Source organism: Athene noctua, chromosome 1 (genome assembly GCF_965140245.1).
Source record: "Athene noctua chromosome 1, bAthNoc1.hap1.1, whole genome shotgun sequence".
NCBI lineage: Eukaryota > Metazoa > Chordata > Aves > Strigiformes > Strigidae > Athene > Athene noctua.
In genome coordinates, this window is record NC_134037.1 from 163929775 (window position 1) to 163954639 (window position 24865).

General features: G+C 38.8%; 1 protein-coding gene across 1 annotated transcript in view; it reads left to right on the forward strand.

Moving 5' to 3' along the window:
* MORC3 (MORC family CW-type zinc finger 3) overlaps positions 1 to 23240 on the forward strand; it is a 30927-nt gene extending 7687 nt beyond the window's left edge. The window contains exons 3-17 of the mRNA XM_074903606.1: positions 1051 to 1183; positions 1720 to 1934; positions 2207 to 2354; positions 5244 to 5391; positions 6583 to 6714; positions 6977 to 7096; positions 7482 to 7579; positions 12399 to 12503; positions 12614 to 12736; positions 12870 to 12944; positions 14073 to 14115; positions 15364 to 15551; positions 16128 to 16962; positions 17413 to 17576; positions 20732 to 23240. Of these exons, the coding sequence (XP_074759707.1) occupies positions 1051 to 1183; positions 1720 to 1934; positions 2207 to 2354; positions 5244 to 5391; positions 6583 to 6714; positions 6977 to 7096; positions 7482 to 7579; positions 12399 to 12503; positions 12614 to 12736; positions 12870 to 12944; positions 14073 to 14115; positions 15364 to 15551; positions 16128 to 16962; positions 17413 to 17576; positions 20732 to 20885 (2681 nt within the window). The 3' untranslated portion in view covers positions 20886 to 23240. The remainder of the gene's footprint in view (positions 1 to 1050; positions 1184 to 1719; positions 1935 to 2206; positions 2355 to 5243; positions 5392 to 6582; positions 6715 to 6976; positions 7097 to 7481; positions 7580 to 12398; positions 12504 to 12613; positions 12737 to 12869; positions 12945 to 14072; positions 14116 to 15363; positions 15552 to 16127; positions 16963 to 17412; positions 17577 to 20731) is intronic.
* The last annotated feature ends 1625 nt before the right edge of the window (positions 23241 to 24865 follow it).

Consider the following 24865-nt stretch of genomic DNA (forward strand, 5'->3'; position numbering starts at 1 on the left):
GTATTTCACAGAACTATCTGGGATGTGAGGAGTTGGGCTTCGTTTTTTTTGCTTGCTTATTTTTAGTATCTCAAATTTGATTATCTGAAATTGTGATAGTATTTCAAATCTCATTTCCCAATTAGAAAGCCCACAAGCCTGCAGCAGGTAAGATATTGTTGCAGCTGTGTATGTGATGTGTCATTGTCTGCATTATAGACAGTAGCCTAGCCTCCTGAGAGCCAGTCAGAAGAGATGTTTGCATGGCTGGGAGAAAGTAAATATTGATTTTTTTGTTGTTGTTTAAAGTAAACAGCTGCTTGGGAGACAGGAAACGAAAGTAGAAACTTGTCTTAGTTTTGTTTTCTATTCTCAAGTTTGAGCCACTGGTCTCCACCTAACTTTTTGTCTATATATTACTGTCATCTGTAATAACTGGAATATTGTGTAATTTGCAAAGTTTGCCAGGTTTTGATGCAGCTGTTTCACTGTAATATTTTGATTTAGTGTTGTCATCTATAGCAAAGATAGTGGTTTAGGAGACTTGGGTTTTAGCCTAATATTTACTTTATTAAAAGCTATAGCTTCTTGCTTTTGTGCAGAAGCTGACTAATATTCAGTGACTTAGCTGAGAAATTTATATCTGTGCCAGCACAAAATTTCTGCAACTATATTAAATACCTAACTGTGGAGCTGAAAATTTGCTGCAGTTTTAGAGCTCCCTTACTTTAGCATGTGACTCTTTGGGATCATAGGCCTGTGATTAGGGACCTACCTTAAGCTGCCGTATTCACCAAATAAACATGTGCACAAGCATAGCACCATGATAAAGTTAGGGACAGCTATTCCTTATAGCTGTTTGGCAGTGTTGCAAGACTGACATTTAGGAGATTGATTATATATGTATTCCTGCTGGCCAAAGCTATGTTCCCTGCTGCATATGTATTTAAGTAACTTTGGAAGATTTACTATCCGATATCTTCACTGGAATTAAACACTTTAAAATATGTTCACACTTAAACTGGTTTTGATTTTTAGCATCCCACCCTTCTTTGCTTTCTTTCTCTTCAGATAATGCTTATGATCCAGATGTGAGCGCTAAACAGATATGGATAGACAAAACTGTGATAAACAACAATATATGCTTGACATTCACTGATAATGGAAATGGTATGAACACAGAGAAGCTTCACAAAATGCTAAGGTGGATAACCTCTCTTGCAACTTTCTTCTTGTAAAAATTTCAGCTTCTAGTTCTGTTATTGCTCAGCGTATTCCTTTTTCTTAGATGTAACTGCCGAATTTTGTTCATAAACTTAACATTTCTGAAGGTGAGAAATTATGCAAGTGAAACTCTAGAATAGACAGATACTAGTAAAACCTTAACAAAACTTTGTCAGTGTATTTTTTTATCTTGTAATTTCCTTTTATCGTTTCTGTCCACCTTCCCATTTAACTTTCTGTGCAGTGGTTGTGCTGTGTAAACTATCTGTAGTGCTCTTTAGTGGAACTAAGGAGAATTTTTTTTTTTATTCAAGATTGCTTCAGTTTAAGTTAGCAAGAAAGAGGAAAAGGGAGATTTGCTTAACTGTACATTAATTGTACAGTAGTCCATGGTCTCTAAAACGAGATATTAACTCATTGTGTTTAAGTCTAATTTGGGAAGTTTTGCGTGCAGATTTTGGGTTTTCAAGTTTTATGGGGCTTTTTACACTCTTCTAATGTTTTCCTATGTTTCAGCTTTGGCTTCAGTGAGAAGTCGGTGATGAATGGCCGCGTTCCAGTGGGACTGTATGGAAATGGCTTTAAATCGGGGTCCATGCGCCTGGGAAAAGATGCAATAGTCTTCACCAAGAATGGAGAAACCATGAGTGTGGGCCTGTTATCTCAGACTTTCCTTGAAGTCACAAAAGCAGAACATGTCATGGTTCCTATAGTGACATTCGACAACCAACATATCCTTTCAACAATTTCTGAGTGAAAAGTTGTGGTTATGTGCAAAATTTGGATGATAATATCAGTAAAGGAAATCTCTTTGTCTAGTTTTATGGATATACTAAATAAATTGTAAAGTCCAGGGAAGGCTATAATTTGTTAAAGCCTTTAAATTTGTAGGACATGAGATGTACAATAGGAATCTGTGAAGTCAGTACAACTGTTGCAGAAGTTTCCTCATCTGCTGAAAGCTTACTTCATTCAAAGTTACACTCCTTAACATGATGCTTACGGCAGATAAGTGATCCAACAGAATCCAAAAACAGCCTGAAGGCCATACTAACACATTCTTTGTTTTCTACTGAGGAGAAATTACTGGCAGAGCTAGATGCTATAATAGCTAAAAAAGGAACAAGAATTATCATTTGGAATCTTAGAAGGTAAGATGAAGTCCAGTCTCTTATATCTCTCATTTAGTTTCTGTTACCTTTTGGTGTATGCTAACATGCAAGGTGGGGTTTTTTTTGTGGAATGATTCCAAAAGACTGTGGGCAGTTAGCTGTAATGGGGAAACTAGTCTCAAACTCGCATGACTGAAGGGCTGTAATGTTGCATGAGAACTGTTACTAATATCTCAAGTAACAAAGCAGAAGGAAGGAGAATATAAAGGCCTTCATATTTTCCTTTGATAAGATACTATTGCTTTTGCCAGAAGGAAAATTGAAATAGATAAATTATAAATCTGTTATTTCAGACTTAAAAATTCTGAACGTGAAAATTCAAACAAAAAATATTTGTATGTACAGATAAGTATTACAGACTTTCTAAGTTTGGAGTCGGGAGTATTCTTCTAGAGGGATCTAGACCTTTCTAAACTTCTTGTTTTTCATAAAATAAAGAGACATTCAAGTAAATAAATAAGATAAATACAAACAACTGTACTTATCTACTCTCCTCTGTGGGATTGTTTGGTGTTTTTCTTTTAAAACAGCTGTTGCAGTAGCAGTGGCAGATGGGTGTCATTATTTCCCATGTTCTTTCCCTTGCCTTCACATCTTTGCTGCTGCCCTACTAGCAGGGAACCTGTCTGATGGTCTGTCTAGAAAAGCTTTACCATGCCTTTAACTGCGATGGAACTAATTGGTTGGGAAGATATTGTCTTGTACTATGTTCTTAAGTGTTTAGCTTATTGTAGTTTAAAATACCTGAAATAAGGTATCCATAGGAAGCAATTTTGAACTCTTTCAGTCCTGTGGATTTGACAAAGAACTAGCATGTTTTTTGGTTTCTTACCTTTATTGTTGCCCATCAGAAAAAGGGCCAGGGAGAGGCAGGAAAACACACTTGGATGCGTATATCTTAAATGTTACAGGACTAAAACCATCTCAGTCAGTTATAGCAGGTGAAAAGTTTGGGGTTTTTTATTTCATTAATTTCCTGTGAGTACTAGAGCTCTGAATCACTTTTAGCTTTGGAGATTTTAATACAAGAAAGCTGGAGGTAACAAATGTATTACTGATTCTGGTTGCTGCCTCTTACCACCTGCTCCATAAGAAAAACTTCATCTCCTTTACAATTCAGAAAGTAATCTGCATTACACAGGGAGACTTTAATTTATTTTTAGGTATGTGTGCATCACTTCATTGCTTGAGGGGAAAAAAAAAAAAAATACACAGTGACCTCAGCTGACTGGGCAGGATAACTTTCGTGTCCTGAATTTTGATGTGTATTCATGGGAAGTTGTGGGAGAGAACAGTTTGGGGAGTGTTCATGTTGTTTCTGATATGCTATAATCAAATCTACTTTAATACTGAAACAGCTCTGGGTTTTTTTTTAAAAAACCTTTATTATTTCTGGGATATTTACCAACTGATATATCTCAGTGTTGTGCAAACATATTGCAAACATCTGGTGAGTAGTCCAATAAGAAATTGTGATAATTGAGTTGGAAAACTGTGGTGAATGTCATTTTTGCAGCATTAAAAATCTTAGGACAGCAATCTTAGCACAGTGTTCAGAAATTATATATTTAGAAGTGTGCTGGTTTGTGTGTTGGGTTTTTGGTAGCTGGGAAGGGGGCTACCATGGTGGCCCACTGTGAGAAGTTTCTTGAAGCTCCCCTAGCTCCAAGTTAGACCCACATCTGGCAAAGGCTGAGCCGGTCATCAACAGTGTCTGTACCTCTGTGATAACATATTTAAGAAGTGAAATCTGGGAGGAGGAGTGGGAGTTGTGAGGAGAACACTTATATGAACATCAAGGTCAGTGGAGGAAAGGGGGAAGTGTGCACCAGTGCACCCCTCTTGTAGTCCATGGCGAAATGGCAGGGCCAACCCCTGCCACCCATGGAGGTCACTGCTGGAGCAGAGGTCACTCTGCAGCCTGTGGGGGCCCGCACACTGGAGCAGGTGGCTGTGCCTGCAGAAGGCTGGGACCCTTGAGGGAAGAAGCAGCCCCCACTGTTGGTAGTTCAGCACTGGGAGGCCCACAACCTGTAGGGGTGACCCATACCAGATCATCTCAAGAAGAATGCATCCCGTGAGGAGGACTCATGATGGAGAAAGTTCATGGAGGACTGTCTCCTGTGAGAAGGATACCATGTGGAGAAGGGGGAAAAATGCAGAAGGCTGTTTTCCCTGCCCTCCTCTTTGCAGGAAGAAGTGGCAGACTGACTGCACCCCCCATTCCCTGCCCCTGTGCCAAGGAGGTGGAGATATCGGGAACAAAACTGAGCCCCGAAAGAAAGGAGGGGTGGGGGAAGGTGGTTTTTTTAAGATGTGGTAATGCTTCTCACTGTCCCATTCTGTCTAAGTGTTGGGTTTTGTTAGTGTTTGAATTAGTTGTGTGCTTTTCTTCCCCTAACGAGCCTGTCCTCTGCTTGTGGCCATAGTGGGTGAGCCACCTCTCACTGTCCTCATCTCCATTCCTGAGCCTTTTGATTCATTTTCTCCTTCCCAGTGCTGGAGGGGGAAGGGGTGAGTGAACAGCTGGGTAGTGATCAGTTGCCCTCTGGGCAAAAATCAGGACAAAAAGTAATGCATGTGTCTTGGTCCATCCAGAATTTAAAGCTGATACTGCCTGCTTTTACTTTTGAAGTGTGACCTGCTTAGAATTAATCTAGAATTTGTGAGTGCTATCACTTGTCTTGTACTCCTTGGATATCAGAAAGGAACTGGTGAACTTTTGTTTATGTGATTTTTAGTAAATCTGTGAGGAAAACCAGCATGGCTGTTGCATCTTTGTGATACCTGATGGATCTACCAAAATATCTTTATCTTGTGTTGGCTTTTTTTTCCTCATAATTAGGTTTTTTTAATCTTATTTCTCAGAGATAAAAATGAAAAAACAGAGTTTGACTTTGACAAGGATAAATATGACATCAGAATTCCAGAAGACTTAGATGAAACAGGCAAAAGGGGATATAAAAAACAGGAGAGAATGGACCAGATTGTTCCAGAAAGTGACTATTCACTTCGAGTATGTATAATTTTTTAAAAAAATTGTTTATTTTTGGAAGCTGGAGGGTGTATGTTTTTGCTTTAATATAATGTGCTATACTGTAGAAAGATTGATGGTGGGGAGGACAACGGTCAGAATTTAAATGTTAGGCCAATATGTCAACATTAATTTTAAAAACTGAAAGTGGAATGTATTTGTGAACTTGTGTGACCGTTTGCTGTTTATTGAGGAAAAAAATACTGGGGTTTATGTAGTCTTGCAAATAACTTTTCCTGTTAAATGTAGCTATCAGTATCCACTAAGGAGGAAGAAGGAAGTGCAATCGGTTTCAGAAATTAAATAGGCGTGTGTGTAGTTGTCAGCAGAGTAAACATTTCATTATAGTACAGGTATACGTGCATATAGTACGGATGCTGTGCCCGTGGGGATCTTTGAAAACAAATGGGTTTTGGTTGGCAAAGTATCATTTCTAGGTTTCAAAAAAAGGTAAAAGGAATTGGGAAGCAGCTCCTTTGTTTGAATACATGCATACAGACAGGGACAAGAGTTTTCTGTAGGTTAATTGACGTAAACTTTGCAGTCTTCTTTTTGTAAGAAAGTGCACCTGGAATTACTAGGTGTTCTGGGCACTTATTGTGGATAATATTCTGAAGTATTAATCCAGTTGAACTAAAACTTTCAATTATTCTAAGACTTCCTGAAGTCTTATATCCACTTCAGTGATTAGAAGTTGTAAATATAATGATGAATGAAATGCAAGTCGAAATTCATAGATCTATATTTTCATAAGAAGATTGCATAGCAGTTATCAAGCTATGATAATATGCAGTCGTTTGGAACAAAGTTAACACACTTTTGTTATTTTGAAGTTTGTAGTAGAATTTTGAAGCTCTCAATGGGGGATAAGAAGAGAGGCTTGTGTGTTTGCGACCACTTAGTGGTGAATCTGCATCTTCAGACACCTGATTAACTTGTCGTATTCATAAAAGTTGTTTCTCAATTGCTGTTCATTTAATTTGTGATATGTATGCTTATTATGCACACCTGCATTTCCTGTTTTTCTGGATTCAAGTTGGAAAAAACCCCACATTTCATAAAATTTAATTAGAACTTGTGTTTGTCTTCCTGAACATAATGTATATTTTGTAATGCTCATATCTTGAGGTTTTGGGATTTTTTTAATAACAGGAGTTACTTTATGTTTTGTAGGCTTATTGCAGTATTTTGTATCTGAAGCCAACAATGCAGATCATTCTGCGAGGACAAAAAGTGAAAACACAGCTGGTTTCCAAAAGTCTTGCCTTCATTGAGCATGATATATATAGACCAAAATTTTTGAATGTATCCTTTGCTAATATTTACATCACTACAAGATGGATTTATTGATGTGACTTTTTATGTAAGCTGTCTGGATACTGCAAGATATGTTACAGTTATGGGATTTTTTTTTTTTTTTGTAAAGACATACTGAAGGAATTATCTTCATTAAAAAAAAAAAAAAGAAGAAAGTTCCAGGACCCAGTTTAGTAACTATTTTTTCAAAGTAACTGTATTTTTGTGTTACATGAGATTAACCAGATTTTTCCTTAATATCTGGTAAAAGGCTAAAGCAGTAAGAATTACTTTTGGATTTAACTGCAGAAACAAAGATCATTATGGGATAATGATGTACCATAAAAACAGACTCATCAAAGCTTATGAAAGAGTTGGCTGTCAGTTAAAGGTAAGAAATTAAAGCTCAAAAATATTTTAACATCTTTAGAAATCATTGTCACTCCAGTGCTGATTTTAAAAGAGTATGGATGGAAACAAGGATATTGATGTATCCTATATAAAACCCCCTTTTTTTAGTTTGTGTGGCAGTTAAAAATTGTTTTATATTGTATGCAGTTGTTTTAATGTTTGTTTTTGAAACTAAGCTTGATACACGGGCTTGGGCGTATCTTTTAGGACAAAGAGGGATGGAACAGAGTATTTTATTTAGGGGGTTTGTATTGTCGTCTTTTTGGAGAGGAGTTGTAAGCCAGAAAATTGTTCTTACCTAGTACTATTGCAGTATTGCTGTAGAATATATGTTGGTTTTCCTGATAGATCTTCATTTCTTACAGGCAAACAACATGGGTGTTGGTGTAATTGGAATTATTGAATGCAACTTCCTAAAACCAACTCATAACAAACAAGATTTTGACTACACGAACGAATACAGGTAAATGTATATTTTTATGTAGACTTTCTGTCAAATAGTGTTGGTCACTGTGAAATGCTTGACAATAAAAGGCTGCTTCTTTTCTAAGTAGTAAGAATAAAAGCTTACGTTCCACAGTTAAACTGCATGTCTGTTCTGAACAGAAGGGTGGGATGTTTACATCTGCATCGGTTGTACTCTAGACTTCACTGACTGCACAATGAATGCAGTATCCTAAACATCATTTTAAAAGCAAGTGCCCTAAAAGTGATTGGTTGCAATTCTTCCCCTCACTGATTATAAAATGAGTATAGAATAACTCGCTGAGATGTGAATGTTTGTATGGCACACTAAAATGGTGATACATGAATCCCACACTATTAACTTTTTTCATAACAATTTTTGTTTGGGCTTTTTTTTGGAAAAGCTTTGGATATTTTTGAGCCCTTTTCAGCTTCTCTAAGAGTAGACTTGAATGCCCTCAAATCCTCTGCTACCTGATAGAGCATTTATAATATCTGACATCCTGAAGGCAGCAGTGATTTGGGACATTGCTTTGTTTCAGTTTTTATTTCTAACTCAGGGTTGCCACTTTTTCACATATCTGCATCTATCCCATCAATCAGTATCTAGTGTGATATTTCCTATAGTTAAATGGTGAATCAGATTGGGAATCTAATTCTGATTTTCAGAGATTATAATTGTTTTTAAGGCAAGTGATTTTCCTAGTCTGCTCTGCTGTGAATCAGTTGTGCTGGCATTGTGGAAGGAGGCATGTAGTGGATGAAAGGCTAGAGGAGAATGAGTTACCTAAGCAATATTCAGGCTGAGGTGGAAAAACTGTTCAGGAAAAAAATCCTGAATACAAACCTTGAGAATTATGCCATTCTGTATTACTTTCTTTCCTTTTGTGATGACAAGGCTATTTTCTATTTTCTGTGCTGCTTCTTGTTAAGGGGTGTTAGGAGTGGCAACCTCCTCCAGCAGCTCTGTCCCAGGACTCCCTCTTGCCCGGCCCAGTGACCCAGGGTTTCTGCCCAGGCTGAGGGACGTTACTGCCAGCCTCCGGTTTGCAGGTTCAACCAGTAGCAAAGCTGAGCGCGTGTCCCAGGGGCACAGACGCAGGACACTGACACAGCTGGTTACAGACTGCCACAGACAAGGTGCACTCACGTACAGGACTCTCATAAAGTGTAGGCAGCCAAGTCCTCTTCCTCCTTGTTAGCTGGTAGAGATAGAAGCTCACGAGTGAAGATGCACGTGAACTAGGTTTACAAGTGCACATACATTTGTGGATCCCCTGGGTACCAGCAGGGCCTCTCTTGTCTTCCTGGTACCCCTGCCTGGATCCCAGGCCCTCTTACCTGCTTCACAGGTCCCCTACATGCAGGCTAGTGTAGCTTGATGTTTGATAGCAAACGTATGCACTCTCACACTCGTACCACAAACACTCCATATTCGCAAATCCCTGAAATGCTGGGGTTTGAACCCCAGGCCCCAAATTAAGGTTAACGTATGGGTGATTCCCACAGCCCTTCACAAAGGGGTGGTGAGTTTACCTTTAGGCTTCTCTCCAGGGTGCTGCGGCCTTGCAGGGAGAGCCATTAGGTAAATGAGTCCAAGGTGTCCTGCATTAAGTAAACAAAGGTCAGGTGTCCCACTTAGGGATAAAAGCTGGGACCACTTGCAGGAAGGGGAGTGTCTGTCTCTGAGCTGGACACACTTTGCAGTTTCTTGTCGGGGAAGGACCTTCCGACTCCCTGGAACTGGGCTCCGGTCAGGTCTGGCTTTTGTAAAGGTGGGCTCTGTAGGGGTTCGTTATTTGGCTTCCTTAGTCTTATGTGTTTGGCTTGTTGATCTGGTTGTCTCCCATACCATCTATGGGAGACTGTATTTCACTGTTTATTCCACCAATTGTTAGTCATGCAGTGTTGTTGTTGAGATCATTGGGATTGATGTTGATTATGTATAACCTGATTGACTTGTTTGTACCCCCAGTGATCACTGTTGTACTGACTCTTTTATATCAAATACAATCTGGTTATTGGTTCATCTTTATGCTGGCTGTGTCCTTTATGCTAGGCCTGATAATTGGCAAAACAGTCCTCCTGGGTATACCAGCACAAACCCTTGCCTGCCTGATACCCCTGCACAGATCTGGGGCCTGCTATTCACTGCTGAGTCTAGTTTAGAGTTTGCTAGCGGATACACGTGCACATTCCATGCACACCAGGATGCTGGCGCTAGGGAAGATGCAGACGCATGTTCTCCCACCAGCAGCCAGCACCAGGCACCCACAGTTCTGCTCCAGCTGCCAGCAGCAAGCTCCTCACTCATGCTGTTCCACCCCAGGAGCTGGTTTTTGGGAGACACCATTCCTGCCTCAGTTGGTGGCAGCTGTTAACACCCACTTGCTCTAGTAGCTGACATCACACATCCAGTCTTGACTCCAGGATCTGGCACCAAATCCATTCACACATGCAGAGCTTTCACCAGTAGCTGGCACTTAGTCGTTGCCATACACATACACATGGAATAGAGAGTGAGATTATGTAGGGAGTTAAGAAAATATTAAATAAGAAGATACAAGAAGATAGGACAGACTTCAGTGATCAGGCGCAGGGCTCAGCCAGACAACTGTACTGATTGAATCTGTTTTACATGCAGCCAGCTCCTTTTATACCCTTTTGTATCTGACCCCCCTCTTTGTTCCACCCTGCTTCCCAACTTTCCCAGGCACCTTGCCTTATCTGTTGGCACAGTTACATTGACCCCCTCCAGACATCTTGGACCCTCAGTTTTGCATCCTTATCAGTTGCAAAATCCCAGTTTGCCTGCAGTTTTTTGATAGCCCATCAATTAGTGTGACTGACCAGGTTTGTTTCTGATTGTCTTTAACAATTGGTCAGGTTTTATGACTCTCTCTGTTTGTTTTTCTCCCTTTCCTTATCCTCCCAACTGAAAAAATAAACCTTCTCACGTTCCACATCTCCTTACCAGTTAGTATGACTGACCAGGTTTGTTGTTATCACTACCTCCCTTGTCAGTCAGGTTTCTCTCAGCATGTTCTTGTTTATGGCTTCTTTGACTACATGCCTTTAAAGGAGTAGGCACTTTCTTTCTCTGCCCTAACCCTTGCTTTCAGTGTGGACTTAGAAATTTAGGGTATTGTCTTGCAAACATAGGTGGGGTAAACTTTGGCAGGAGAAGTCATTACCTTTTTCAAGCTGCATATTTTGGCCTTCAGCCAGTTGTGGTACAGCTTCCACTGGCAACCTGAACTGTTCACAATATCTTTCCTGAATTTCTGATTTATATGCAGCTCTGCATATAAAGATAACCCAGAAACCACACCAGAGTGCTGTAATAAACAGAGCTGTTAATTGCAACAATTGAGAGGCTATAGCAAGATAAATCTGGTTGTTCCTGCTGTTGAAACAGCAGTCCTTGGGAGGAGAAGCAGCAAGCCTGATAGCTGCTACGCCACTACAGATCAATCTACCTGTGACTTTAAATGGTACCTGCAGTTTATGCGGCTCTTTGCAGTGATACTGCCAGCTTTAAGCAGTTCCCCTGTTTCTACCACCATGGTGCTAGCAGAACCATTAATGAGAACACATGGTAAAGCAGGTCAGGGAATCAGTCAAACTGGAAAGTACCTCGTGTTTAGTTTTTTTTAATGGAGATGTTTCCAGAGCCATTTCCTGTGCGGTGGCACTAACAGTTCCTTTGGCAGTGGGAAAGGAATTAGGAATGCCATCATAGGATAGTCATTTGTGTTGACCAAGGTTTACACTATGTTCCCACAGGCTGGCACAGTGAGCACTGAATGCTTTTGCTCGCTTCTTTTTAAAAACACTTGTAAAATGGGCACAGAAGTACTACACTCGACAGATCTTTTATAAAGGTTTTTTCTGCAAAGACTGCTACAGGTTTTCAAAAGGTAACTTTCCAGCCCAAAACAGAAACATAAAACTGATGCTGTATTTTCACTAGTGTAAGCTGACCTCCCCTTCTTCCCTCTCTAGAAGAGAGATGTGATCCCATACATGCATTGCTGCCTGTTTCTGCCCTTGTGTACTTCATTTCTTTGGCACAGAAATTAATGACTTGGGTTCAGAGGTGATCTAGATCAAAACTCTCAAGGTCAAACTAGTTCACAGCACAAACATTTGTTAGTTCAAGGGACGGGGTGGTGTAGGCATTACAATAAGCCAGGCAGGGAGGGACTGACTTTCAGGCTCTGGTTACCCAGCCACTTTATGGTGACATAAAGTTCTTCCACACCACTCCCTTCTGTGTGTGACACCTCCAGTAGTCATTAAGCTGCACGATGATCCCTGATCAGGAAACTAATCCAGTATGTAGACTTTATACTACATTAAAGTGATCATATGTTTGCAATCTCCATGTTAGTATTGTTGTACGTCAACATAGTCATGAACCTGCAGTTAATGGATGTACAGAAGCATCAGTCAAATACACAGCTAGGTACTGGTTTGATGGAAGTGGGTTTGTACTTGTTTCTTCTATGATTGAGGTTGAACTGGTGAGGTAGCTTCAGGCCTTGCACTGTACATTCCTAGTGCTTCTGAATTAAGCACTCTTGGTTTCAATCTTTGTGCTCCAATTCGTATTTCCAGTAACTTCTTTGCTGATGAACGTGACTTCACACAATTGCTAATTTCTAGGGTTTTCCAAAAATAAAAAACTTACTGTTGTGCAAGTAGAAGTATTAGAGTGGTTCACATGTCTGTTCTTTCACTGTAGTTTATAAAGATTCTTTTTCTGCTAGGATTTTACTATTTAAGATGGTCTTTCAAAAAAACTTTCTTTTTAGACTTACAATAGCAGCATTAGGAGAAAAGCTTAATGATTACTGGAATGAAATGAAAACGAAGAAGAACGAGGAATATCCATTAGCTTTGCCAGTTGAAGAGATACAGTGAGTATCACTTCTAAATAGAAGAATTTTACATACTGTTATTACAGTTTTACACTCAGTCATGAAAATGAGTTTTTCATGTGAAAGTTCTGATATTTTTCCCGTTACAGAAAACAGCCTGATCAGACATGGGTACAATGCGATGCATGTCTGAAATGGCGGAAACTGCCAGATGGAATAGAGCACTTGCCAGAAAAGTGGTACTGCTCACTGAACCCTGACCCACAATTCCGGTAAAATTAGATTTCAGTGAATATCTAAATACTGCTTTTAGTTCTTATTTTATCACCTGTTACAAATGTGGATATTAAGCTCTTTCTGTTGCATTTTTTGATTATTTTTTTTTTTCCCCCCCGCTTAATTCAGGAATTGTAATGTGCCAGAAGAACCAGAAGATGATGACTTAATACATCCTACATATGAGAAAACTTACAAGAAAAAGTGAGTACTAGAGACTTTCTTACAAGTGTCTCAACACTAGAAAAGGAATGGGAAAAGTAAATGCCCTTTTCTCTCACTTCTGGTATAATACCAACTCTTCTGGGAACATATCCAGCCAGAAAATAGTGCCCTGAAATCAAAACTTGATAGCAGCAGTGAATAGATGAATAGCACTGTTCTTTTCTCTGTTATTAGCATGTTGGCATTACATTCAAGTTTCTCGTTTTGACTTAATACCCGTTTGCCCTCCTAAATCAAAATTAGGAACATCATAACAAAAGGGGCCTCTCATTTAATAATTACTGAGGAGAGCAGTGCAGCAGTTGGTGTTCAAGTACATCTGTCAGAAGGGCATTGTTTTACATTAGTAAGCAGTGTGAGGATAGTTCGGGATGTTAAGAGAAGCAAGCTACTAGGACTGTTAGGAGACCTTCTCTAGGTAACTTATTTTCACAGTCCGCATTGAAGCAGCTGAATACCTCAATACATTTATTTAAGAGGATTCTTAGTGAAGGTGTATGGAAGAAAATCAATGTGGGTAATTTTAACTGATGCTGGCTAGCATTCTAGAAGTGGGAGTTTGGGGTTTTTTCAGGTTTTTAAAAATAAATCTTAATCTGAGAACTTGTTTGAAGTAAAGCTAACTAAGTTATACTAGCTTCTGAGTTCATGCAGAAAATTTCCATTCAATAAACCAGAATATGTTCATTAGGACTTAATTGTATCTAGCTGATATAAGGAGTAATGTGTTTGCCTTTAGATTTTGAGACTGTTTTGCCTTTAGATTTTGAGACTGTTTTGCCTTTAGATTTTGAGACTGTTTTGCCTTTAGATTTTGAGACTGTTTTGCCTTTAGATTTTGAGACTGTTTTGCCTTTAGATTTTGAGACTGTTTTGCCTTTAGATTTTGAGACTGTTTTGCCTTTAGATTTTGAGACTGTTTTGCCTTTAGATTTTGAGACTGTTTTGCCTTTAGATTTTGAGACTGTTTTGCCTTTAGATTTTGAGACTGTTTTGCCTTTAGATTTTGAGACTGTTTTGCCTTTAGATTTTGAGACTGTTTTGGTTTATAATGAATTAATAATTTTGAATCTAAGATTATTTTTTTTTTTCCTTGCTGCTGTGCAGAGACAAGGAAAAACTGAAGAAACGACTAGAGTACAGCCACCAGGTAACTCTTGAAGTTGATAGGAAACTGAACTTGGTAGCAGAGTTGGTCTTGGTGGCGACAGTACTATGCGTTTGATCGAACAGGCCAGGCTCTGAGTTAGTTTGCTTTAGCTAGTGGTCAACTGACTGGTTTGACATCCTGTTTTGTTTTGATGGCTGTACAGGTTATGCTCACTATTAGTAAACCAGAAATCACTCATCTTTGCTGTCCAGTGATGGAAAATCCAGCATTGCTTTTTATGTAATACTTAAAGTTGAGGGACAAAGCCCTCCCACAAAATAGTCCTAGAAAATGTCAGTCACTCATACCTGTTTTTATGGCATGACATCTAATTATTGAAAGTAGAGTTGTTGTAGAGCGATGCGATGAGGATATGAAAGTAAAGATGCCCTTAAAACTGAGGCAGGGTGGTGGGGTTGGACAGACTTGGAGTAGCTGCACTTTTGCAAGGAGACATTCAAATTCAGATTCAAATCAGTGTGATTGAGTGATCTGAATGTGTAGATTGTAACTCAGAATCTAATTTCCCAACTGTGTCATAGCTTAAGTTGCTCTCAAAGTAAAGGGCTAACCTAGGATCACTTTATTTCTAGAGAAGAGATTTTGCATTTGCTGTTTTAACTTACATACTTCATTGTATTAATTTTTCATCCATTACTTTACCCAAGTACAAAAGTAATTCTAGAAGTATTAGTCATTTTAGACAAACTGGATAAACTATGAACAGCTTTAACAGAGATGGCTGTCTCATACTTTGTGTATGATGGTCAGACTTCAGACAGAGATACAGCTTGGGAAAAGCTCTTCCCACAGTTCTTTAAAATACCTGCATTTAGAGAAAGACTTGTAAGATCAGAAAGCTGCTTTCTGAGAACAATAAATATGCGCATGGAGAGGAGTGTGCAGCTGGTGTAGGGCATTCAGAAGTCTTGTGAGAAATCTGCCAGAAGCCTGTAATTACAATATAGAACTTTCTAGTATGTTGTGTGTCTTCAGCCAATATGAAGGAAATATTTCATGTGCATCAGTAGGGTTTGGGAGGGCTTGTGCGATCATTAAGTTAAGAAAACTGGAGTTTGCAACGTGGAGTCTATTTAGCCTTTCTTATTGCAAAATACTGAGCCTTGGTTCAAGGAGGTCCTTGTACTATACATAAGAAATGTCAGTCAGAATTCTGTGTGTTGCTTAAACCAATTCTGAAAAATCTACTAATGTCTGTTTCTTTTCTTAATTAATATTATCTTGTAGATCAATAATGAAATGTTTTTAAAAACACCTGTTTCTTCAAGTAAAGACTTCAAAACATTCTCAGCTGTGAGTGGAAAGGAAGCTGTCCCAAGATCACTTTTAGCAGAAACGTCAAATGCTTCTGTCAAAAGACCTCTGCTTATTTTAAATAGATCAGTATCTTCACCTCATTCTGATTCAGATAACAGGTTAGTGAACCTGTAAAAAGTAAGATACCTGTTTAAAATTAATAACTTGAAAATGATGTGTTGTGCGTAGTCCCATCTTCAGGTTATAGCTGCCAAAATTCATATGTTGCTTCTTGGAGCATAGGAAATAGCAGGTTGATTAAAGGTACCTAGAAACCTTGTGAATTACAAAAGTGAATGCAGCAAAAGATACTGTGCGCTGGCAAGGAAAATTGCTTAGTGGTTTGCATGTTTAAGAAAAGCCTGTATCATGCTAAATGCATTCTGCAGTATGTTTTCCTTAACCTCTGTTTGTTAAGGAATGGGTGTGGGGCACTGTTCCCACAAATGCTAAGTTCTTTGTAAATAATGTGTGAAGGTAATAATTTAGTGTGTGGATGTTAGCCCCTTGTTTTTTACAGGAAAAGAATTTTACTCGGGTTGCGCATCTTAAAATACTATGGAGGGAGACATCCCTTTCTAGTTATTGAGTGGTAGTTTTTAATAGTACTTACAGAAACACTAAACATAGTTTGAAACAAATGACTTTGTAGTATTTGAGCAATACAATAATGAGTTTAATATTTTGCTTCTCAGTCTTAAACGGAAGACACTTAGTTGCTTGACACCCGTGTCTTTAAAGACACCTCGATTAAATGACAAAACATTCAACAACCATCATGATGATGATGATGACGAAGATGTCATTATTTTAGAGGAGAGCAGTACTCCAAAGCCTTCAGCAGATTCTGATGTTCCTGTAGTAAAAACTGAATGTATTAATTTGGATCAAGAGGACAAGCAGGAAGAAAACTGTGATGTCGGAGAACCTCGCAGTGCAGCTACTTCAGAATCAAGAAGTGAACAGTTGACCTCAGCCACACAGACAGAGCTCCCAAACTTGGTTGTTAAAAAGGAAGAGGTGGAAGATGACACTGATATTCAAGTTCCCAGGGCAGAGATGGAAACTAAACAGCACAGTGTCAGTGATGTTTCTGAGACATCTGTAGATCTTGGAAATGAACTGAAAAATCAGCTGCAATTATTAAATAAAGAAAAAGAAATGTACCAAAACAAATGTGAAGTATTAACCAAACATGTAGAAACACTGGAACAGAGGATTTTAGAAATGAATAATAAGTGTGTAAAAAAAGAAATGTGCCATCAGTCAACTGAGACAGTTTCTTCATTTGAAGAAGAAAACGTTCGTGAAAGAAGTTTGGCAGAAGTGACCATTCTCTATGAACAGGCCTTAGAAGAAATAGCAAAACTAAAGGAACAGTGCAGTACCTTGCAAAACTTAAAAACTGAATGCAACAAGTGTGCTGATGGTGAAAATAAGAGTGAGGTAGATGAAATTGCTGTGCAGCTGGATGATGTTTTCAGGCAACTGGACAAGTGCAGCATTGAGAGAGACAGATACAAAAGTGAGGTATGTTTAAGTTAACAATTAACAGTTAAATTTTTTTTAATGGGTGTTTCATGGTAGTTCTAGTACACAGTGTGTTGTGTATATATAGTTCAGTCCACTAACTAATCAAGCCACCTAAAAGGAGGAAGAAATACTAAATTACTCTAGGAGTTTCTGGGATTTTTCTTCCATAGATAGAAATAAGCAAACTTGAGAGACACTGCAAGGCTCTGAGTGACTCTGACTACAAGATGAGAGACTGAGCAGGCTTAGAGGGAATACACATGCAGTGGTTCAGCTGACAGCTGGCTATTTTAAAGTAGTTTGTTTAGGTTGTCATATCTTAAAATCGAACTGAAATGTTAATTAAAAGCAGTCAAAGTTAAATGATTTCAATTTGTATAAGTTGTCTTTATTTTAATCCACTACAGTTTTATTTGATACATAAATTTATTTTTATTTACTTGCCAGATTGAACTACTAGAAGTGGAAAAAAGTCAAATTGCCTGTCAATGTGAAGAACTCAGAGCAGAAATCGCACAGTTAAAAGCTTCAATTCCAGAAGCAGTAGCACGTGCAAATGATTCTACCACCAGTAATGTAGAAGACTCTGTAAATTTTTCTGATGGAGAAAGGTATCAGTTTTGTTCTTTCTAGCAAAATTTTGGCTGGCTGATTGTATCTGAAGCATCTTGATGAAGGTCATGTCTGATAATCATATAATAAAATGTGTTGTTTGGAATTCTTTTCTGCTGACTCTTGTGACTCCTAACTAAGCAACATTGTCCTTTATCAAGTGAGTTATTTAATTTTTTTTTGATTTAGGTATTTGTGTGATCAGGGTTGGCCACTGCACAATAGAATGTCATACTGACACCTCCTAAAATATCAAAAATGTTATATAGTTTCTAGACACAAACTGCAGAACAAAGAGAGAGAAAGGAGGCAGGAAAGAGAGTGATCACTAGCTTATGCTGTGTAGACGAACTTCTGCATTCTATTTTTCTTTCTTGGATCAGTAGTACTCTACTGAAAGGAGTTTGGGTTTGGTTTTGAAAAAACTGCTTGCTGCAGACCCATCCTATGGAAATAGGTTGTGTTCAGAGTGTATCTTTGAACTAAATGAGGGTTTAAACTTACAAATAGAGAGCTTGCAGCTCTCAGTTAATCGAAATAGCAGACACAGAAAAGAAGTACACATAGCAGATGGAAGCAAGAATGAGCAGTCCAGCGGGAGTATAGGCACACTGCCTGGGTATGTAGGATGGAATTGAAAGCCAGAGCTCAGCTGGAGGTTAAACTGACAAGGCCTGTGAAGAGCAACCAGAAGGGCTTCTGTAAGCACAGCAGCAGCAACAGGAGAACCAAGAAAAAAGTGAGCCTGCTTCTCAGTGGGACAGGTGCTTAGTAGCAAAGGACATGAGGTACATGAACCACAAATTACTGAGGTGTCCAGTATCATCTTTACCTTGTTTTTTTCTGGTGAAGGTCTGCCCTCTGGCCGCACAGGTCCTTGAGCCAAGTAGTAATTTTAGGGAGTGAAGCATTGCCTGTAATAAAAGGTGACTGAATGAAGGGACCATTCAAGCAAATTCAACATCCATGGGACCAGATGAGATGCATCAGAGGGAGCTGGCCAGTTGATGGAGAGTTGGCCTTGCAATGGTATCTCCAAAAGATTGTGGCAGTCTGTGTTCCTGATGCCTGGAAAAGGACATGCCCATATTTAGGACAGGCAGAACTACAGGCTGGCAGTGTAGCCTCAGTTCCTGGGAAGATCATGGAGCAAATCTACCTGGAAGCCACCTGAAGCTCCATGATAGTCAAGGTGATTAGGAACAACCAACAGAGACTTACTGAAGGCAAATACTGCCTTCACAGCCTCACTGCTGTTCACAATGAGATGACCATCTCTGTGTACCTTCATTTTAGCAAAGCTTCAATGTGGGCTGCTGTAATACCATGATAGTGAAGTTTGTGAAGCATGGTTTGGATAGGTGGACTAGGAGGTGGGTCGTAAAATTGGCCAGACTGCTGAGCTCATGGATCAAAATCGAGGCCAGTAATGGTTAAGGTCTTCATTAATGGCCTAGATGACAGAGCAAAATTAACTTCATAGATTCACAATGACATTGAATTGGAGGGAACCACTGATAACCCTTTGGAGGGAAGGGCTGCAGTTGAGGGACCCTGACAGATTGGAAGAATGGGCTGAAAGAAACCTGGAAATTCAACAAAGGCAACTGCAAAGTTCTGCACGTGTATTGGAAGTACCCCATGCAGCTGAACAAGCTGAAAACTACTTGTAGAAAAGCAGCTTGGAAGAAGATGGCCTGTGATGCTGGTGGACTAAAAGTTGAATGTGAGTCAGCAGTGCACTCTTGTGGTGGGAGAACCCAGTACTTACTGGGCTGTATTAACAAGAGTTCAGCCAGCAGTTTTGGGAGAAGTCAGTCTTCCCTAGAGTTTTCCCTACTATTGGGCATTATGAAACATGGAGTATTTTGTCCAGTTTTGGACTCCCCAGTATATGAATGACACTGGCATATTGGAACAAGTCTACTGAAGGGCCACCAAGATGGGTAGGGGCCTGGAGCATCTGATATAGAAGGGGAAGCTGAAGGAAATAGCCTTACAAAGAGTGGATTACCTTGAAATCCTTTTGCTCTCTGCTGCTGCTTAATGAGAGGGTGTAGAAAAGACGGAGCCAGTCTCTTCTTGTGAGTGTAGTGATTGGATGAGAGGCAATAGACACAAGCTGCAACAAGGGAAATTCTGTTTATATATTAGAGAAAAGAAGTGTTCACAGCAAGGGTAGTCAAACCCTGAAAAAGGGACCCGGGGAGACTGGAATCTCCATCTTCAGAGATTTTCAGAACATAAGAAGGTCGAAGGTCATAAGCAACCTGACCTGAGTTAGCCCTGCTTTCAGTGTGTGTGTGGAGGGGGGTAGGGGACAATGGACTGGATGATTTCCAAAGACTCCTTTCAATATAATTTTTTCTGTGGTTAAACCTCCCCTTTATCTGTCAGCATTTCATTTTCTTACGGCATCTGACTTGTGCTTCGTAAAAGAATTAGCAAATATATGCAGGACTTGTCAGTAACTTCCACAAGTCCTGTTGGGATATGATGGCACTGTGAAGAATGGCTACTGAAGATGATAAAGGAACTGATGGTAGAAAGAAATGCTCAAGAGAAGGATGGGTCATTTGGAAACAATGTGATCAGGAAGGGGATCCAGAAAAGAAAGCAAAAAGAGGCATAGCATCTTCCCTGTACTATAACTGTTACCTTATTTCCTCTTTGTATCTTAAAGCCTTTGAACATACTACTCTTTCTTGCCTTCTCTCTTCTTTTCCCCTTTTCTTCCCACAGGTGGTAGTAGTTTGTGCTTCTAAAAGTATTGGGGCTTAATATTGTTTTGAGAAATAAAAAGATGTGGGATAAAGAAATTTTGCCAGTGCTTATTTGCTAACTAAAAGCATTCATAAATATTTCTGATATGTTTTGGGAAAGGCAGAATTCCGTTTAGCCTTTAGTATTTGTTTGAAACTAAGGGAATATACACCTTCAAAATTAGAACGTCAGAGGCTCAGCCTTGAAAAACTGGTAGATTTTGAAATTATCTTGATGCAGCTTTAACTGCACCAGTTTTCTGCTGGTTTATGGAGGTCATGTACAGACCCTTTCCAGTAAGGAGTAGTAGTCCAGCTTTGTTAAATAAAGTACCGTATATTTAAATGTAAAACTTCATCGACATCTAATCATATCTAATTTTTCTTCACAGCCTGAAACTACGCTCTCTTCGAGTGAATGTTGGACAACTTCTGGCTACAATCATGCCTGATCTAGACTTGCAGCAAGTAAATTATGATATTGATGTAGTAGATGAAATTTTAGGACAAGTTGTAGAACAAATGCATGAAATCAGTAGTACTTAATATCTTATGATTTTAGCAGACTCTTACTTGATCTTCCATTATAACCTTTGAGTAGGTTCAAAAATGTATATACTGCTTCTTCACTTTATATATTTGACATAGTTTGATCAATAAGTGTATATACTCTACACGTTTAGATGTTCCCACAGATGCAGTGGGTGTTATCTTCACTTTCTCTTAAAGGAATACTGTCAATATTGACCAACCCTGATGTACTTAATTAAGGATTTTGCTTTTAAAATGTATTTGTAATTAAATTTGCAAATATTTTTATTATTAGGAATCTTAATACTTTTCTACAAAAGCTTTTTTGTTGACTTTTGATCTTATATAAGCATTAATACTTGTAATTATTTCCTCTTCTAAAATCTAAGTAGTGGATTATATTAAAAATGCAGAGAAGAACCTTCCTTGATTTCCTTCTCAGAACAAACTTTAGTAGTGTTGTTGTATACTACAGTATTGTTTCATTGCTATCAGCAAACTTGTATGTTGCATTAATAGGATAGAAATGTAACTAGTAGATTAAAATTTTGGCCATATGGGTAATATTTGTGTTCTACTACCAAAAGAAGAAAAATTCTTTTAAGGGTTTTATTCTGAAAACTGACGATCTTTTACTCACTCTTGGTTGGATTTTTGTCACTAAAGAACATTATCTGTACATAGTTTTGCAGCATAAACATCTTCATGGGATATGGGTAGGGTATTTCAGCCTTTTCAGTGATGGAAGCCACATGCCTGTTGCTGTCCTGCCCTTGCTGCTTGATTGTTGTTTCTTATGTCCAAGAATCTGTCTGTATTTTAGCACAGTGAGAGAGATCTTCAGTTCTACCCAACAGTTCCCATTTGAACACAGCAGTGCTGGTTTACAAGTCCAGGTATGTACCAGTACACAGCTTCAGTGGTCAGATTTCACACACAGCTCTTGCTTGCTTCTTTCCAAGTCAGGCATCCGGTGGAATGAGAAGGGTCCTGGTGGACCATTGGAGAGAACAAGCTGGGGTGGCATATCCAAAGCTAAGTAAGATTCCTGGGCAACCTCTTCTCTGCATCAGACTCCACCTCTTGAGACCTGAAAGCCTTTTTTCAGGGAACCGCAGTGCTGAGCAGGATCAACGTAAAGGTTCCATGATGCATACAAATGCTTATATACATAATCTCAAAAAAAAAAATCATTGCTGTATTAAACATATAGTCTGCCTTGGAATCTTCCAGACCGAGATGTGAGGATGGTGAGATTCATCTCTGAAACTTACCTTCCTGTCAGAATGTACCATGCTGAGTATGAATGAGGCTACTAAGTCTTTGATTAACTAGTTGAATGAAAGTACTTTGAAAATGAGGCATGTTTGATTATCTGTGGTGTTAACTGCTACAGAGCAAGCGAAAGCTGAAAATGTTCAAATGTAACTTATGCTATCTTAAAATTTAGACATCTTTTATGATAGGCAAGCAGGGGAGCCCTGCTTTTCCCTGCTTATTTTTTTGGGGGGGTGGGGTGGATGTTTTATACTGACTTAAGCCACTTGTTCTGTGCTCTAATGCTCATGCAAAAACTTCCTGGAAGAAATGGTACTGAGAGAAATTGTTACAGTGGTGACAGTATTCTCAGCAAATTGCATGCTTTTCTTTTGAAGTCATCAGGAATGAGAAGAGCGGCAGCAAAGATAGCAAATCTGCCTTTTGCTTTGGAGTGGTATTGGTCATCCAGTCATCAAGAAAAATGGTTCTTGCTTTTAAAAAATTCTAAAAAAGATTTTTGAATAATCATGAAATATTATTCAATATGTTCATTCCTAGAAGGTGTCTTTTTCTTATAAAGCCAACATTTTTGGCTTTTGCACTGCTACTGTCCTGATTTAATTAGATTATGCTCCTTTTAGTTGTAGTTCAGTCAGTTTCTTTCGATAGACAGAATTTCAGTTTTAGGACACTGTCTATTCTAGTATGCCAATAAGGGTAATGCAATACTGTTGTACTTTGTAATGGATAAATTGAATGTTTGATTTTTGAAGAGGTGGCTGTAATATAACTGTATGACTTTTAAAAAGTTTATATTTTCCATTTATTGTTGTGTAGTTTTCCATTCCTTAATCATTATTTATTATGTTTCATCAGACTCTGTAGTTGAATTTCTTATGGACAACTGGCAAAATATAGCATATGTCTATATTAAAAATGGCAAATTTACTCTGTACATTTACACTTTGGAGAACAGTAGACTAATGGAAATGGTTTTTATTTACTTGTTAAAATGTATTTTTTGTAAAAAAATATAAATCTGAGTTTGCTGGATCAAAACTTGTATGTGATCAAATGCAATGTTTTTGTTTATAAATAAATACTATGCAGAATGGCTAATGTTTCTGGCTTATTTTAAGTATTCAGTCTTAAAAGAAAGCTGGCTCAGTCTGGTTTTGAGCAGAAGACTTTGCAGACCAAGCATGCCCTCAGACCGGGTAAGCATCCTGTAAGTCCCAGACCCAGCTGACTTGCCGAGCTTCTTCAGACAATTGGTTTCCTACGGGGAATTCTGCTACCCAATTACAAGACTGTTACTATAATAGGATTTGGGACAAAACTGTTTTTCAAGGCCTTGTTAGAGAGCTGTTGTCCTTGTGGTGTTCTGGCAGAAGGGACAGGAATGCAAAGGGAAGAAAGAGTTAGGGTGATGGGACCACCTATGGGCAGTCGGCAAGCTCTTGGATGAGATCAGATCAGTTCTCCTTGTGAAAACTAGCCCTTAGGCTACTGGATCAGTTCCCCAGCCTGAGAGGGCTCAAGTTTTCACGTATTTTTGTGGCTGAGACAGACTGTTCTTCCCTGACCAGTACTTCATTGTGCAATAGAGATGACTAATAAAGAGATGGCAGTGTTACTGATTTGTTACTAATTTGAGCTGATTTAAATGATTTTTGGTAATTTTGATTTAAATAAGGAATGATTAGGCCTAATCAATTAAATGGAATTTTACAGGAGTATCAGTTTTGTTATAGAAATAGTTGTGTAATGTTTTAAGTAGCCATAGAAACACTGTTAGAGTAACCATACAACCAGTCATGCTGCTGCAAAGTCCTTGTCCCAGGCTAAGACCACATAGGCCTGTAATAATCATTAACCAGATTTCTATTCAACGAGTAAGATTGATGACCAGGTACTATTGTTAGGCTGTTTGGTAAGGACGATTTATTGTCCTGTCGGCCAGGATGTTCTAAAGGATACATTGTGTAGGGACCTTGAGGCATGTTAAAACTGTAATGTGAGCCAAAGTCCTTGAGACAAGGACATTGAAGGGTCTTTCTTTTGAGTCAGTGGTCTGTGGTGGTCATAAAAGCAGACCTTCGATTCAATTTAAAGCTAAAATGCGCATGACCAGAAAGGGGTGGGATTAAGGAAATTAATGATGAGAATTGATATGACTATGTATGAGAATCTATTTACTATGCATCATTATATCCCATATAATCAGCATGCTATGTGAGTTAGGTGTACATTGTTGGTGAGACGACTCCCCTGCGCACTCAGCTATTAATAAAGAAGTGTCTGCTTATCTGTATTACATTGGTGTTGGTAAGTTCTTTTTATCCCATTTGGTGACAGCAGCACACAAGGTATTGTTGTGGAAAGGGTTGCAGCTGGTATGCAAATGTTCTGGATACAGAAAAAGCAGTGCTGGAATAAGCCCAGGGTATGTGTTAACTGAATTTCAAGGAAGTTATAATACACGGGTGCACTTCTGTGCTTTCTGCTGCGCAAGTGTAATTTCAAACCAAGCACAAGGACTTACACTGTCCTTTTTAAGCCTAGTCATCCTAGAATGGAAATCCTCATTGTCCTCTACTTAAACAGCCTCTTTATTTTTAAAAACAACAAAAAAAATCTAATTGTATGCAATAAATCTTCATTTGTTCTCACCTGTTGTGTTAGGCAGCGTAGCAATTGGAAAGTCTTCAGAGTACAGATTTTGGCTTTAACCA